Genomic DNA, 17,066 nt, shown 5'->3' on the forward strand with positions numbered 1-17,066 from the left:
TAGCCTTTTATTATATAGGCTATACACTGAGTGGCCAGATTATTATGCGTTCAGAGGTCATAATAATATGGCCACTCAGTGTATATTATAACCGGAAAGTAATAGTTACTATACCCAATCCTCAATTTGATCAAATGTTAATATTTCCCCCAAACATATTAGATCAACTTTGGGAAGCCCTGTTTTTCCTTCCTAAACGCTTGCTATAATATGAACTTTACTAATGCCTTCATCAGTAGCTTGAAAGTGACCAGGCTGAATAGAGGTTTATTTACATGACTTACATTGCTGAAAAGCCAGCTATTGTAAAGCTCACTCTTGGCAAATTGCTAGCACTCCTGCCTATATTTATGTGCTAGAATCTTCAGTCATAGGACTGATTTCACTGATTAAATGATACCTGTTTTCTGAAGATAATTCATTAAGCCTCTCTCCTTCAAAGGCAAGATAATTTATTGGGGTCAGCTTTGCATTGTATCTTGGGTTTTTCTATGGAGATTGCCATTTTGTCACCTGCCATTCTTAGGGATTTGCCACATTAAAGTTTTTATCTTTATCTTAGTGGCGAATAGCAGTTTAGAAAGAAAAGATACAGCTCTGTTTATGAAGGTCCTGTCTGCTAAATGAGTAAGGGAAAATGACTTCCAAATAATTTGGCCTGGCTTTACTCTGCCATGCAGTTGAATGAAGGCATATCCGTATTTCTCTCAAGGGTAGGTTTACCTTGGATTTGAAGGGAGAGGGGCCTGTGTAAAAGGATCAGGTCATTTGGGGCTTGAAGTCCTCTTTTTGGAACATCGTAATCATACCCAGCATCCACTGCTTTGTTTTAAAAAAGTACCAAACTGATGGTGGTTTCAGTTACAGAAATTGTTAGGGATGCGGGAGCTCCTCTTCTTAGGGCACGTGAGGTTTCCAGAGAAGAGTTTTTATCCCACTGCACCTCCCCACTTCCCTACCTCCCAGAGGTACATGGCCTGTTTTAATGGTAACATATATATTTTGTTTTTTAATTGTTGTTTCTTTATTTTCAGTTCCCAGTTCTTCAGGACAATTTAGACGTTTATCTGGGGTTACAGCAGTTTGTAGTTACTTCAGGGTCAGGTAAACTGGTTTTATTTTCTAATTTAACCCACATTTAAAAAATGGACTAATATTGAATTATTGCCTTCTTTGCTATCAGAACATGATTTTTCTCTCTACTGCCACTTCCCTGCAGTGTTGTCTACCCAACTTGCAAATAGAAAGAAATCATGATGGGGAAGCGTGTGGGAATTAAAGGATCAGGCTCTGACAGTATATTCCAGAGAGGTGTTTCAGTGAGAGGGGAGATAATTTGGAGAAAAAGAGTAGAGCTTTTTGAAAACCCTAGCAAACAGAATGTCTTTATGTCTTTTAAACCAGCAAGTATGCTAGGCAAAAACAATTCTGGACTTTGCTGTGACGTACTCTTTCTTCTCTGCTATTTAGAATCTAGTAGCACATAGGAGCAACTCAAAGCAGGCAAACTATGGAGGAACATGCTGATGCTAGAAAATGCTAGCTTTCCTGTTGTAAGTGGCCCTGGGCGCCTCTGGCCTACCATTTACAGGTTTCACCTAGTTGGAATTTAGGGTTAGCGCTTTTGTTTTTTTCTTTGGTTATTCCATTAATAGTATTAATAGTAACCTTTATTTGTAGAACACGCATTATGTACCTGGCACTATATTTTGCTTATGTTATCTATATATACTAGAGACCCGGTGCATGACAGTTGTGCACTTCTGGGGGGCTGGGGAGGTCCCTCAGCCCTGCCTTCTCACAGTCCGGGACCCCTTGGGGGATGGCTGACTGCTGTAGAGACAGGAGGCTCTTACCACTGCCACTGTGCTAAGGGCCCTCCCCTTGTGGGAGTGCACTGACCACAGGGAAACTTCTGCATTGAGTGTCTGCCCCCTGGTGGTCAGAGTGTGTCATAGTGACTGGTCATTCTGCTGTTTGGTCTAATTAGCATATTAGCTCTTTATTGTATAAGATGATTATTAGGATATATAAAAGCCTAAGTGACCTTTACAACTAAAAGACTACAATGACTTATGACTGAAATGACCAGTTGACCAGTTGCTATGACATGCACTGATCACCAGAGGGGCAGATGCTCAATGCAGGAGCTGCCCCTTGGTGGTCAGTGCACTCCCACAGCCAACCTCACACAGCCAGCCAACCTCTCCCCATGCCACCCCCCAGCCAGCAAACCTCCTGCTGTCCCTCCCCCTGTCTGGCAGACCCTGTCCTGCAGGGCCCTGGCTGGCCTGGCCTGGATCAGGACTGGGCAAGATGGCCTGATAGGCCCTGATTGATGGCCAGGCCTAGGGACCCCAACTGTGCACGAATTTCGTGCACCGTGCTTCTAGTATAGGATAAAAGGCTAAGTGACTGACCGTCCATCCGACTGTCTGACTGACCTACTGGCTGGTATATATGATGCACACTGGCAGTTGAAAAATAAGCATTGACTTGCTCATATGTGATACATATAAAGCTTCCGCTGAATTTCTTAATAGTATTACTCCTTCAGGAATGCATGTCATAAATTAAAATTGAAAGTAGATGTAATCATCATGCCACTGAGAAATCTTAATAGAAATGGGGTCTTTGTAATGGTACTAGATTTATTATCAAAAGATTGCGACCTAACATAGTAGAAGCAGAAGTATTAACAGGATCTGCAGGAGAGGTTGTTCTGATTCCAAGAATTGATTCCATCTGGCACTGGCCTCCCATTTAAATTAATTCGAAGACAGTTTTCCAGGATGCCAGCATTTGCTATGACTATTAATAAATCACAGGGACAAATTCTAAACAGAGTAGGAATATTTTGCTTATGTTCAAACCCTTTTTTGAACATAGTCAGTTATATGTTGCTTTCTCTTGAGTTCGAAAAGCATGTGACGTTAAAGTTAGTTATAAATACTTCATCACAAGGAAAATTAGTAAAGCACTCTGAAAGTGTTTTTACTCTTAATGTGGTATACAGGGAGGTATTATAATAAGTTTAATCAACTTGTCAGTCATTGTTTTTATCAATGTTTTTATATCATGATTTTGTTTTTATATCATGTCTTTGTTCTATCATGTTAATTATTAACCAATTTATATATTATTTTAATATACATTTTATTAATTTTCTTTCATCTCTGACACTTGTACTATAGAGAAAGGGCGAGTAATGATATTAAAATATATCTTCTAATTCATTTCCTTTTAATATGCATGAATTTATGCACTGGACCACTAGTCTTACACTAGAGGCCCAGTGCACGAAATTTGTGTACGGGGGTTGAGGGGGGTCTTTCAGCCCGGGTTGAATCTGGGACCCCTTGGGGGATGTCCAACTGCCAGTTTTGGTCTGATCCTTCAGGGACATCCCTCTCACAATCTGGGACTGCTGGCTCCTAACCACTTGCCTGCCTGCTTGCCTGCTTGCCTCTAACTGATTCTGCCTGCCAGCTTGATCGTCTCCTAACTACTCCCCTGCTTGCCTGATCTCATCCCCTACTGCTCTCCCCTGCTGGCCTGATCTCATCCCCAACTGTCCTCTCCAGCCCGTCTGGTTGCCCCCAATTGCCCTGCTCTGCTGACCATCTTGTGGTGGCCATCTCGTAACGACGCAGGGGCGGCTATCTTGTGATGACATGGGGGCGTTGTGTGAGGGCCACCTAGGCTTTTATTAGTATAGATAATTCTCTCATGCCCCGTAAGATGTAAGAACTAATAATGCCCTGTTTCCCCGAAAATAAGACAGTGTCTTATATTAATTTTTGCTCCCAAAGATGCACTAGGTCTTATATTCAGGGGATGTCTTATTTTTCCACGAAGAAGAATATGGTACACATTTATTGTTAAGTGAAAATAAAGGAAATTTATTACCTGTATACGGTATGGTAGTACGGTAGTTGTCAACACAAACCAGACAAACTGTGAATCCTACAGTATCAACAATTTACTCATTTATTCAGTGACAATCATGTCATCATCATCTGGAACATCATCATAACAATCCAATTCCTGAATTTCCTGGTGAATTTCTTGTGACTCCATTTCTTTCAGAATCAGTGGACCAAATCTCTCATGTTTAGCAATAGCACTGTCTTTAAATGAGTACTTCTTGTCAAGGTAGCCTGCTCTCAGTGCATTTGCAATGCAACTGTCAGTGATTTTCTCCCATGAATTCTTCACCCAAGTCACAACTTCTTGCAGTTTAGGTTTCACAAAGTTTCCACGCTGATTTCTCTTCATTTTATTTTCAATGTAGCCATTAATTTCCATGCGCAAATTGTCTTTGAATGGCTTGTTTATTGCAATATCAAGAGTCTGGAGATAAGCCGTCATTCCTGCGGGAATTATTATCTGATGTATTTTTCTTCCGTGAAGAAATGTCTTCATGTCTTTAGTGCGGTGAGTGCTGGCTGCATCCCAGACTAGCAGACCTCTTTGGCTCCCTTGCATAACAAGCGGCAGCATTAAATCGACCCACTTCCTTATAACTTCTTGTGTGGCCCAGGCTTTTTCAGTTTCAAGAATAAAAATGCCCAAAACACGTTCAATCTTTTCCTTCTTACCCTTAGAAATGATTAAAGGTGGGATTTTAGTGCCATCCAGATGAATTGCCAAAATACAGGAACACGTGCACTTTCGTAAGCAGTGGAGGGAATGTACACTAAGGAGGCACCCTCTGTTCAATTGTTGTTTGAGATGATTGGCCCATAAACACTGCAGTTTCACCCATAGCAATCAGGTTGGAAAGATTGTATTTAGAGAAGTCAGCATCATCAATAAAGGACTTGAATGCAAGTGCTCACTTAATAACTTGAGTATCTTCCAACCTAAACAATGTTGTAGATCTTCTTAAAGACAGTTCACTTCGCTGAAGGAAATTGTCCAGCCAGTGTTGTGATGCTTTGAAGTCTTCGGGGGCTATGTCAAACTGTGGTGCCATTGCAAGGGCAAATTCTTGAATCTGAGCCCTTTTCACAACCAAAGCCTTTGCTCTCCTGTCAACAACCCATTCACAGATCAGGTTCTTCAGCTCGGAAAATAATGGTTGCCAACCTGATCCACACTTGAGCTTTTTAGCATTTCCCTTGTCCACTTGTTCAATGAGGTTACCATACTCTGCTCACCATTTTCAGACCAATCGGATACTCAACGTCGTCTTTTTGCAGAAAGCAGTAAGATTTTGGCCCCAAGAGTCTTCCACGATTCCTTTCTTGTACTCCACAGAGTAGCTTTTTCTTTTTGCACTCATTTCTAGGGGTTAAAAAAAGGTATCAAGGTGGGGGGAGGGGGATCACTTAAAATGACACAGGGGGGATCAGAGGGGGGAATCAAAATGGCACAGGAGAAACAGAGGGGGGATTACCATTTTAGTAATCCCTTTTGATCCTCCTGTGTCATTTTCATTGCCCCCTCTGATCCTCCTATGTCATTTTAAGTGATCCCCCTTCCCCCACCCCTGTGCCATTGAACACCTTCACCAGACATCCTCCCTACCCCTTTATCAGACATTTACCCCCTGGGGCCTGCCTGGGGACTGTCACTGGGCTTGCTGGGGCCTGGATCTGGGCTGGAGCAGGGTCTGCCACTGACTGAGAACCTTCAGTCATCATGAGGGCGGCCGCGAGCATCAGGTAGTGTCACCAGAGACAGACCAGCACTCACCACCTTCGCCGGGTCCCGTCAGCTCTAATCCTCCTGTTCTTCTACACGCATCTGCGAAAGTCTCCTCTTCTCTCCCGGCCCACGCTCACTGTTCACTACGACCTCCGCTCCGCCTCCACACAGCAGTGACATCAGGACTCCACGTAACTGGTTGCTAGACGCCAGTCGGGGCGGCCCTAGCGACCAGTTTATGGTAAATTAAATTTCATTCTGAGACAGAGCCTGGGGGGGCCTTATTTTCAGGGGAATGCCTTATATTTCAGAAGGAAACCTGTAAGTAGGTCTTATTTTCGGAGGATGTTTTATTTTCGGGGTTACTCCTGTTTTACAAAGGAGGAAATCAATGTTCAGATAAGTTAATTTTCCAGAGCCACATAGCTTGTTAGTGCTAGTCTGAAGATGCTGTAATGGGAAATGATAAAAAATTGAATTAACTAGCCAAAGCCAGTTTGGCTTAGTGGATAGAGCATCAGCCTGCAGACTGAAAGGTCCCAGGTTCAATTCCAGTCAAGGGCATGTACCTTGGTTGCAGGCACATCCCCAGTAGGGGGTGTGCAAGAGGCAGCTGATCGATGATTCTCTCTCATCGATGTTTCTAACTCTCTATCCCTTTCTCTTCCTCTCTGTAAAAAAATTAATAAAATATATATTTTTAAAATTTGAATTAACTAAAATCTGACCTTGACTATGTCAGCTGAATGTTATATTGTGCTTGTAAGCACACCTGTGCCCCTCCCCCCAGCTGCTTAGTCATTTGACAGTGTTTTCCTTAGAGGAGTCATGTCTGGCCCTGGCCAGCAGCACCTCTGTCGTGTAACTTGTCTCAGCCTGGCACAAGCTGCCCGAAGTGCAGCCCAGCTTCTGGGTGAACTTGTTATTCATGGCAGAGCCTCCATGGGAGTCTCTTTCTGAGACTGCCCTTTTTGGTGGCCTGTGACGGCTTGTTTCCATGACTAGATTAGCTTCCAAATAATTCACTGGGCCCCAGGAGGTTGATGGGACTTGGAATGTCCCAAGTTTAGGCCCTAGTTTTGTTGGTAGGATAAGGACAGTTTATACAGAACTTTAAAAAAAGACCACTTTTTAAAGCAAACATGCCTGTAAAATATACTCTCAATATTAATGAAAATCATTTGACTGTACAGAAACTACAGTTTTTTCCAAATTCACTCTTGGGAAAACTGTGCCCTGGTTGTCTCTCCTAGAATGTAGTCAATATCCTGAAGACATTATTATTGATCTTTAAAATAAAAAAATGGAGTATGTATCTCCCCCCCCTTAAAAAAAAAATACCATACAAAAAACAGGATCTCTTGAGTTTCGCTTTTAGAATTATAGCTGACTTTTTATATTATACTGAATTTGTCTTCAGGTAGAAATCTTCATTGACTTTTAAATTCTTTTTCTGAGACACAGCTGATAACTTAAAGCTGCTCTTCTGAGAAAGATAACCTGATTTTATTTTTCCGCACATAAAATACCATATACATGCTCTCATTGAAGCCCATTTACTGGTAATTTCACAGTGTGCTTGGCTCTTCCAGATAACTTACAAATCTCATTCCTAGTCTGATCTTCAGTGTGTAATCCAAGGGCAAACCTCTCAGGCCAGAGAAATACTTCCTTCTTGTTTTAAATCGAGCTCTCTTATCCATGATGAAGCATTTCCTCATTTCTAAGTGGCTCAAAAGCCAAGTTTCCAGTGCAAAGGCTATAAAAAGTGGGACTCTGAGTACATTCTGTCCCACTTCCCGTGGCCATTCACCCCTTAAATAACCTTCATGCTATGCTGTATTAGTTAGCCTTTTGCCTCATAACAGAAACCATGGTATCCTTTCTCCCATGGCCTTCTTTTCCATTCCCAATTATCTAGCCAGTCTTTAGTTCTAGCGTCTTCTCTGGAGCCTATGTGGATGGGAGTCTCATTCTTACTCTACTTCTTCCTCTTCCCACTTCCTCAGTAAAGTTCATGGGGAGTATGGCCACAGCAGATGGGTCACTGTGTGCCCTCTCACCCCTCAGGTGCCCTCCCCTCGCTGTCCGTCTTTCCCACCATTGGTGGGTTGAGAAACCTCACTGTCAGTGTGCCCCTCATATTGCATTTGTGTCCTTACATAGCCTTGAAGTATTTGTTCTGTATGTATTTGGCTATCCACTGCTCCATGACATCTTCCCTCATTGAAGTGGTGTTACTGCTCTAAGTAATAACCCAGTTAGCTTTTCTATTTAGCCATGCAGACTTTCCTGCCTAAGAGATTGCTTCATTGCTTTTATAGTATTCTATATAAGAAATTGCTTATATATAATAGAATACTACATAAGATTTTTGGACTTCTATTCTTTGTTCCCCTGGGGTTCATTTATGACTCGTTTGTTCTCTTGGGACAGAATACTGCAAATGCTAATTTTCATACCTCCACCTCCCTAGCCCCCTCAAACAGGACTGACTTACACATAAGATTACTAGGTTTTTATCCAGGGCGGTGATTTGACAGGGAGCTGTTCTTTGGATATTACTTACAGTGTATCTGGACAGCTTCAGGGGGCCTTGGTTTGTGGAAGATAAGACTTCAGTGTAGCTATGATGTTTTCTCTCAAAAGCCTGTTCTCTCCTAAAGGTCCCACTTTGCAGCTGTCTGCGATATTGGGGAGAAATCCAACCTAGCCAAACAGAAGAAACTGTGGGTGGATCTGAATAGCTTTTCCCAGTGGGAACCCTGGCCTGCCTCCTCAAGTTGAGGTGGCAACTTTTCGTGATGTGGTGGCAGTGGTGGTGTGTGCTTTCTAGGTTGGGGGAGGGCGGGGACTTGGATTAGTGGTGCTTACTGCTGGTGTGCTTGTCTGCCATGTAGGCACAGTAGGAAACAGCAGCTGCAGTTTTTATTAATATGCACCTTAGATGGCACATATGTGTTAAGTTGAATTATATAGAATTGCAGTTTTTTTAGGTCAGAAGTGGTCAAATGTCAGCAATTTCATATGGTTCAAACTTCTATCTCTATATAAAAGGCTAATATGCTAAGTGTTCCTCCGACCACCAGATTGGTCGTTATAACACACACTGACCACCAGGGGGCAGACTCTCAATGTAGGAGCTGCAGTGATGCACACTGGCCATTTACAAAGAAACGGCACTGTGGATCTGGTGCCGACAAACCAACACTTGGCTTCCCCCAAGTGGAAGACAGGCCCCATCTCCACCCGAGTGACAGCCCACCAAATCACAGCCAATGCTGGTGAGACCCCATGGCGCAAAATGCAACACACAGCAGTGCCCGGCTTCCTCTCTCTAGCGACTAGCCTCCTTGGAGCTTCTTCAGCCCAGGAACATGACTTGCTTTATAGCCAGGTGGAAACATTTTATACTTTAACCAAATGTCTCTGAAGCATTTTCACATACCTCATCTCATTTGATCCTCACAGCAGTCCTGGAGTAGGTAGATTGGAGACATGGTAGAATCCTATTTTGTTTTCATTAGCTAGAAAACAGACTTAGAAAATTTAGAAACTTGACCCGACTGAAAAAAAGAAATAGGGGAACTTGAAAATGACTTCAGGTTTTCTCACTGCCCAGCATATAGTCAAACTGAAGGGAAGCTGATTCTCTGGAGAAGGGAAGGAAGGGCTCCTGAGGGAGTTGATGCCTTGCCTCAGGGAGCTGTGTGCTTAGATCAGAAGACATTTCTGGGGTGCTGCGGGAGGAGGGTTGATGCCATGTTGATGCCATATTGAGGCTTTTTACCCGAGTAAAAACCCGAGAGGCAATGGAGGGAGTTTGAGAAGTGTGTAGGTTGCAGGTGGCTGTGGGCAGGCTCTCACTGTTCTGGCCCTCCCTCCCTCCCTCCTCGTTCTGAGGGGGGAGGATTTAATCAGACTGAGAGCCCTCTGCTTGACAGTTATACTGTTTTTGTGGATGTTTGTGAGTAAAGGGGGCCTGAGGAGCAAGGAAGTTGCTGAACTGAGGATGTTTTTGTCCTCCACCTTGCATCCTCCTTGCTTAGTTGGAAGAAATTATGTTGAAGAATAAGTTTCAGGCCTTAGAAAATCACTAGCTCTTGGTTTTTCATAAGTATTACAAACATTGAAAAATGATTTATAGTCTACAGTGTTTATTTAATGCATTCTAACTTAGCCCTTACAGTCAATTAGATAATAGCATTTTTTCCAATTTATTTATTTATTTATTTATTTTTTTTATAAATCAATCTTTATTATTCACATTGCTACAAAGGTTCCTCATTTCTTCCCCCCTCCACCAGGTTCCCACCCCACCCTCCGCCCCCTCCCCATCCCCCACTGTCCCCATCCATAGGTGCAGTCTATGTTCAGTCTCTTCCTCCCTCCCTCTCCCCGACAGCAAATCCCTCCTCAGATAGTAAATCAGTTACCCAGCATTTTCCCACATCAACAACACCACATGCCCAATGATACACTTCACACAAAAGACACCTCCAAATAGGTCAACCAGCCTCATCCAGGCCCCACCCAAGGCACTCAAAGATCAACACCCCAGCCCTACACCAACTCAACACATCCAGATCCAAGCCTTCACCCCTTGACTCAGCAGACCCTCAAGTCCCCACAAAAGTTTTAAGCCATGTCTGAGAGGCAGCCGTGGGGCAGGGGCAGGCGAGGAGTGAGCTGTTCCGGGCCTGGCTGCTCCGGGCCTGGCCTCTGCTGCTCTGGTTCGTTCCACAACCAGCTGCTTCGGGTCTCGTCACCGCCGCTCTCGACCTAGTTGCTCTGGACCTGGCTGCTGCTGCTCTGGGCCTGGCCGCACCAGACCCGGCTGCTCCGGGCCTGGCCGCTCCCAGCCTGGCAGCTGCTGCTCCGGGCCTGGCTGCTCCCAGCCTGGCAGCTGCTGCTCCGGGCTTGGCCGCACCAGACCCGGCTGCTCTGGGCCTGGCTGCCCCGGGCCCAGCCGCTCCGAGTCTGGCCGCTCCCAGCCTGGATGCTCCAGGCTTGGCTACTGCTGTTCTGGACCTGGCTGCTCCCAACCCGGCTGCTCTGGGCCTGGCCACTCCGGGTCTGGGTGTTCCTGGACTGGCCACCCTGGGCTTGGCTGCCTCCGCCTCAGGCCTAGCTGTCACTGCCCCAGGTCTGGCTGCTCCAGTGCTGGCTGTTGATGCTCTGGTTCTGGCTGCTGCTGCTCTGGGGCCTGGCCATTGCTGCTCCGGGCCTGGTTGCCATTGCTTTGTGCCTGGGCACTCTAGCCCTAGCTGCCGCTGTTCCAACATTCTGTCCTTTTTTTTTTTTTTTTTTTTTTTAAACGCATTTATGTTGCAATGTTGGCTGGTGAGTTGAGTTCTGACTTAGTCTTTGATTTTTCAAGATCTTCTTTGTATTCTTTCTTAAGTAATTTTACTATCTTTTGCTCTCACTTGATTTCTTCACATTGAGAACTTTGGTTTCTTCCTCCTTGTCCTGGGAGCTCAGCAGGTTGGCCTGTGGCACCCCTTTGTTCTCCGCGGACTCTAGCGCTGCTCCAGCCTGTTGCTGGGGTCGGCGCCGCCCAGGAAGCAGCCCCCGGCCTTGGCTCCATTGCCCGCGCTCAGAGGTCGATGGCTCAGGGGCAACCCCCCCCTGAGGGCCCCATCGCCCGGCTCCTTGCCGGCGCCCGGCTGGCTGGTGTCCGGCAGGGGCTCCTGCTCCCTGTCGCATTCCTCCAGTCTGGAGCTTTTTTTTTTTTTCTCCTTCCCGCTAGGGGAGTCTAGGATCAAAGTCAACAGACTGTCCTCTGCGCGCAGTGCGCGCGACTCTGGGGGCTCCGCTTTTCACCACTCCCCTGGGATTCCGCCTCACAGCCCCGTCTCCCCCTGCCCGAGCCTGGGTCCCCAGGGTCTGGTCCAGGACTGGGGTTCAGAGCAGTCCGGACTGAGGCTCAGCGCCGCCGGAGGCTTTGTTTCTTCACGCTAGGGTAATCCAGCATCAGAGTCAACATTCAGTCCTCTGCGCACAATGTGCGCGAGACTCTGGGGGCCCTGCTTTTCGCTGCTCGCTTGGGATTCCGCCTCACAGCCTCGTCTCCCCCGCCGGAGCCTGGGTCCCCAGGGTCTGGCTCATAACTGGGGCTCAGCCCTGCCGGTTCAGGGGTTTAGCACAGGCTGGGGGTTTTATTTCCTTCCTGCTAGGGAACGCCAGGCAGCACCCAGCCCTCTCCTCCTCTCCGGCTGCGACCTCTTCGCGCGCAGCATGTCTCCGTACTTTAGGCTTTTTTTCAGCTCCTCTGATTTTCCTTCTGGTTTTCTCTTTCCTTCTTCTTGTAGAATTTTCAGTCAGTCGACTACCTGTAGCTCTGGGCGATGTCCACTCTACATTTTAGTTGTATTCCATTGAAATTGTTGTGTGCTGCTGCGGTTAGGTGTCTACCCGAGCAGCCATCTTGGATCCTCCTGAGCCGCATTTTTTCCATTTTAAAGCTGAGGAACTGAAACTCAGAAGGGCTCACTGAGGCACAGAGCCAGTGAGTGGCAGGGAATTCGTCCTCTGAACCCAGCTCATGCTCTGTATTCCGTGCTACATTTCTACAACCGCCTGGGCGCAGTGCTGAGTACACGCTGTCCGAGCAGGGACCAATCCTCCCTCAGCTCAGAGACGTGGTCTCTGACAGGGCCATGTGCAAAGGCAAGCAGATTTGCAGTTGCTTAGACTGAGCTTAGGACACCCGCTCTGCCCCAGAAATGTGACTCAGGTTGGGCAAGTTACCAGACCTCCCTGAGGATGTTTCCTTGTGTGTAAAATTGGTGGCATCCATCCTTCACATGGTCAGGAGGAATCAGAGAGGTGCTTGGTGCACTTTGCTGCCCTTCCTCCCGACTGTCCTTCTGTCTTCCTCTGCTGTCTGTCCCTCCCTCTGCCTCGGGAGTGCACGTGGGTCTGGCTTCCCTGCTCAGTCCCAGGAAGTAGCCTGTGTGTCAAGGGTTGGTTTAGTATGTGTAGATTGCCTGGGTGAGCGGGTGTCTGTCGTGGTAACCACAGCACGTTCTTCCTGAAAGCCTGTCTGTGGTGCTCTGTCCCAGGACACAGGCTGAACATCACAGCGGAGAACGACTGCCGGCGCCTGCACTGCTCCCTCCGGGACCTGAGCTCCCTGCTGCAGGCTGTGGGCCGCCTGGCCGAGTACTTCACCGGAGACATGTTTGCTGCACGCTTCAGCGATGCCCTCACGGTCGTGGAGAGGTAGGCTGGCAGCGACATCATGGAGCCATTCCCTTTCCCGAGCTCAGTTGTACCAGCTTCTGCTCCGGTGCTGGGTCAGTCACAGCTCACATGTGTAAGCAGAATGTGGAGCGATTACTGGTCCTCTCGGAACTTCAGTTCCTTATGTGTAAAATGGAGTGGACAGTATCTTTAGGTTTATTCACTATAGTTTTAAAATATATATTAGTCACCTCAACTTCATAGTGAGATGATTGATCATAGAGCCTGAATCGTTATTTTATAGGTCCTTACACATATATCTTTCTAACCAATTAGGTTTGTAAGCTCAGTACTAAGATACTTAGCTATCTTGTCTTCAATTTAAAATAAAGTGTAAGGAAGGCTCCTTGTTATGATCTCAATAGCCAGTGTGATTAGCAGTGTTTTACCTTAGAGGTTACATAAACAAACTTACTAATAAAACTGCTACACAGCCCTGGTCAGTGTGGCTTGGTTGGAGCACCGTCCCATACACCAAAGGTGGCAGGTTCTGTTCCCACGTTGTAGGCACTGTCCCCAGTTGGGGTGTGCGCAGGAGGCAACTAATCGATGTTTCTCTCTTTCCCTCTTCCTTTCTCTCTCTAAAAATCAATAACAAAATTTTTTTAAACACTGCCAAACAGACACATCTAAAAGTCAATTTTTAGTGATGAACATCATTAAAGAATGCTGTGTAATGTAAAAACAGGATGCAAAGTCCAATACTATATGATTTTACTTATATGAGGTATGTAGAGTAGTAAAATTTATAGAGACAAAAAAAAAAAAAAAGATGGTTGCCAGGGGCTAGGGAAGGGGTATGGAAAGTTATTTAATGGGTACAAATTTTAGTTTGAAAAGATGAAGACAAGGTTCTGGAGATAGACAGTGGCGGTGGCTGCACAGTGTGAATATACGTAATGCCAGTGAACTGCACCTGCTGTGTGAGTGCACGACATGGAGAGAAAGCATTGACACTAGTCCACGCTGGTGCATTGCTTCGGGAGGTGCCCTTCTGATTTCCAGTCATCGCCTGCCCCCCCTCCCAGGACCAGATTGGGAGCCCTCGGCTCTTTCACTCTCACTTTCTTGACCGACTGGCAGTGCCCCTTTCTGTCTGCTCCCCAGCCCTGCATAATTTGTGGCTCAAGCTTGTGGCTTTCTAATAAAGTCCTGTTTTTTCTCTGCATCCGAGAGGAGCATTTTTCAGAGTATGGTCCACGTGCACGAGAGCCTCGGTGTTTCCAGACCCTCCTACAGCTGCATAGTTGGTCTGTGGGGTGGCACCGGGGAGCTGGCATGTGTAACAAGTTCCCAGTTGCTCCTTGTGTCAGTGAAGTTGGGGAACCCCTGCACCACTGGATTGAGGAAGAAGAGCACATGCTGTCCTCCCTGACATCCAGCTCAGTTTGCTGACAGCAGGCACACAGGGAACTCAGCCAGGTCTCTAGTTTTCCCCTCGACTCAAAGGAGTCTGTCTCTAATGACAGAGGCATTTCTGCTTCTGAGCTGGCTATTAGTTACTGTAGTTCATGCTCATTTTATGCAGTGAGCCCTTGGGCAGCAGTGGGTTCAGCAGTTTGCTCCTGAAATAACTGTGATTGAAGTTAAAAATACCTCAGCGTAGTTCTAGAAACTTGTTCCCCATCCCAGAATTTTATCATGAATATTTTCACATATTCGTAAACATTGAGTAGTTATACAGGGAAGACCCATATACTCATCATTTAAATAGTGCTATATTTTCTTTATCATATATCTATCCACCTGAAACACTTTTTAAAAATGTATTATTTTTATTGATTTCAGAGAGGAAAGGAGAGTAAGAGAAACATCAGAGATGAGAGAGAATCATTGGTTTGCTGCCTCCTGCATGCCCCCACTGAGGATTGAGCCCTCAACTCAGGCATGTGCCCCTGGTATCGAACCCTTCAGTCCACAGGCCAACGCTCTATTCACTGAGCCAGACCAGCTAGGGCAAACATTTACATTAAAAAAAAATTTTTTTTTGTGGTAAAATATACATAACAAAGATTTCCATTGTAACCATTTTTATTGTATATGTGAGAGTATATTCTCTGTGTTGGACATCTATATTATTTTCAGAATTTTTTGATACTATATGTAATGTTTTAGTTAGTATCTTTGTATATAAATCTGCACATCTCAGATTATATCTTTGGGATAAGATTGAAGGTCTGGTCTCTATTCTTAGACCTTTGTTGGTACCTGTCTATCTGTGTTTTTTAAGTCCATAGCTGAATTTTTTTCTTACTTGCTGCTTTGCCAACAGGTTGGTCAAAGTCACTCTGTATGGATCTCAGATAAAACTGTACAACATTGAAACTGCTGTGCCATCGGTATTGAAACCTGATCTCATTGATGTGTAAGTACAGAGTTAGATGTTTATATTCCCAGGAAATGTCCTCCAGCCCCACATCATTTTTAGATAAAAAGAAACAGTAGTGGCTGCCATGAAGAGGAGTGAAACTCCCACTTCCAAACCTAGGAGAGGGACAGGTGGTTTGATTGTATACATCGGGGCACGCGTGGCTGGAATGAGAGGACTTCATCAGGCAGATGAGAGCTGGGATGGAGTCTAGGAATATGCATGTCAGGAAGAGAGAACAGCACAAGCCAACGCAGTGTTGGGGAGTCACACAGGCTGGAGGTGGTGAGCAGCTTATGTGGTGGGAGATGAGGCTGATAGCTCTGTTGGGACTAACGTGGACACCCCTTGAATGCCATTAATCTCCTGTGGACAGTAGCTGAAACCAGTGTACGGAAGAGTTCCTTGGGGAACGCGTTCCTTCAGAGACTGATGGCAGAAGGCGGCATAGGCTCGGGTATCTGCATGTTACAAAAGAATTTCGGTGATTTTGAAACAGGACAACATGGACCAGACTATGAGAAACTTATAGAGTCTATAATATAGACGGTGGGAAGCCATGAGGAATGTGGCACATAGAAGTGATAGAGCAATGATTTTCAAACTTTTTCATCTCATGGCACATATAAACATTACTAAAATTACTAAAATTTTGCCGATCTGACAAAAAAATAAGTATAATTTTGATTCACCCCAAATGGTTGTTACATTTTTTTTATTTGACAACCTAAGGGAAAGGTCAGGGCCCCTGACTAAAATAGTCAGGTGTTGCATGTTTTAGAAATCCTTTTGGCATATTGGTTGAAAATCACTGGGATAGAGGAATGGGGACAAGAGATGGGCCATATCCCAGAGATCACACTGCCCTGAGGCTTGTTCTAGACTGGAGCACAGACTAGCTAAAAGGATTTTCGCCAGCCGAACTTGATAATTTGATCATCAAGAAAGAGTAAGATTGGTTTGATTCTGGCCCACATGCCTGGGTTGTGGGCTCGATCTCCAGTGAGGGACTTGCAGGAGGCAGCTGATCAATGATTCTCTCTCATCATGGATGTTTCATATATCTCTCTCCCTCTTCCTTCCTCTCTGAAATCGTAAAAATATATTTTAAATAAATAAATAAATATGGGGAGAGAAAACTCTTTTTTTACAGAAGAATGCCAGCTAATGAACAGGAAAAGAAAGATAGAATTAGAAAAACCAGAATTAGAGTTGTACCTAGCCAGAGAAAGCATAGGATCTGATGGTGAATCTTAGGGTAAGCTTCATTACAAAGCTCTAAATATATAGTAGTTGTCTGCACCCTGGTCTGTAGCTATGGATGTTACATTTTTTATTAGTTCCCAGAGTCTCAGCACATTATCACTCTAGTTCTTTGGTTCTGTTTTTTTTTATTTTCACTAGGAGCCCAGTGCACAAATTTGTAAACCTGGAAAGAAATTGTGGGCTCTGAGGCTGTGGTGAGCACAGGGGCGGGTCTTGGCCCATCCTTCCTGCCCCCACTCAACCCTTCCCCCAGCAGCCCATTTCCGCTGCTGCTCCCATGCACCGACTCTACGGGCTCTGTTTGCACCCGTTGACTGCACGAAGTGATTGGGGCCAGTGCCAGCAGCGGGTGCGAGTGGCTGCTGCTATCCCGATTGCCCCTCAGGAGTAAGGGGAGGTGGAGAAGCCCTCAGGTGTGATCGGGGCTGGCAGCTGCTGCTCACACCCACTGATGGTGCCAGCAGTAGATACAAGCAGGGCTAGTACCGGACAGGACCACAGCACACTGGAGCAAAGAATCTTCAGTAACCAC

General features: G+C 45.6%; 1 protein-coding gene and 1 long non-coding RNA gene across 7 annotated transcripts in view; one reads left to right on the forward strand and one right to left on the reverse strand.

Moving 5' to 3' along the window:
- The window catches only part of XPO6 (exportin 6), a 120,474-nt gene that overhangs the window by 81,270 nt on the left and 22,138 nt on the right, over window positions 1–17,066 (forward strand). For all 6 annotated transcript variants that reach the window (XM_036412841.2, XM_036412848.2, XM_045572519.1 and 3 more), the window contains 3 exons: window positions 1,035–1,104; window positions 12,720–12,879; window positions 15,173–15,265. In XM_036412841.2, the coding sequence (XP_036268734.1) occupies window positions 1,035–1,104; window positions 12,720–12,879; window positions 15,173–15,265 (323 nt within the window). The remainder of the gene's footprint in view (window positions 1–1,034; window positions 1,105–12,719; window positions 12,880–15,172; window positions 15,266–17,066) is intronic.
- On the reverse strand, window positions 537–15,283 carry LOC123651317. The gene is made up of 3 exons (XR_006739941.1): window positions 15,274–15,283; window positions 14,308–14,313; window positions 537–616 (listed from the first exon to the last, which is right to left on the reverse strand). It is a non-coding gene; the product is annotated as an uncharacterized LOC123651317 (long non-coding RNA).

The sequence above is a fragment of the Pipistrellus kuhlii genome, unplaced genomic scaffold, assembly GCF_014108245.1.
Source record: "Pipistrellus kuhlii isolate mPipKuh1 unplaced genomic scaffold, mPipKuh1.p scaffold_m20_p_48, whole genome shotgun sequence".
Classification (NCBI taxonomy): domain Eukaryota; kingdom Metazoa; phylum Chordata; class Mammalia; order Chiroptera; family Vespertilionidae; genus Pipistrellus; species Pipistrellus kuhlii.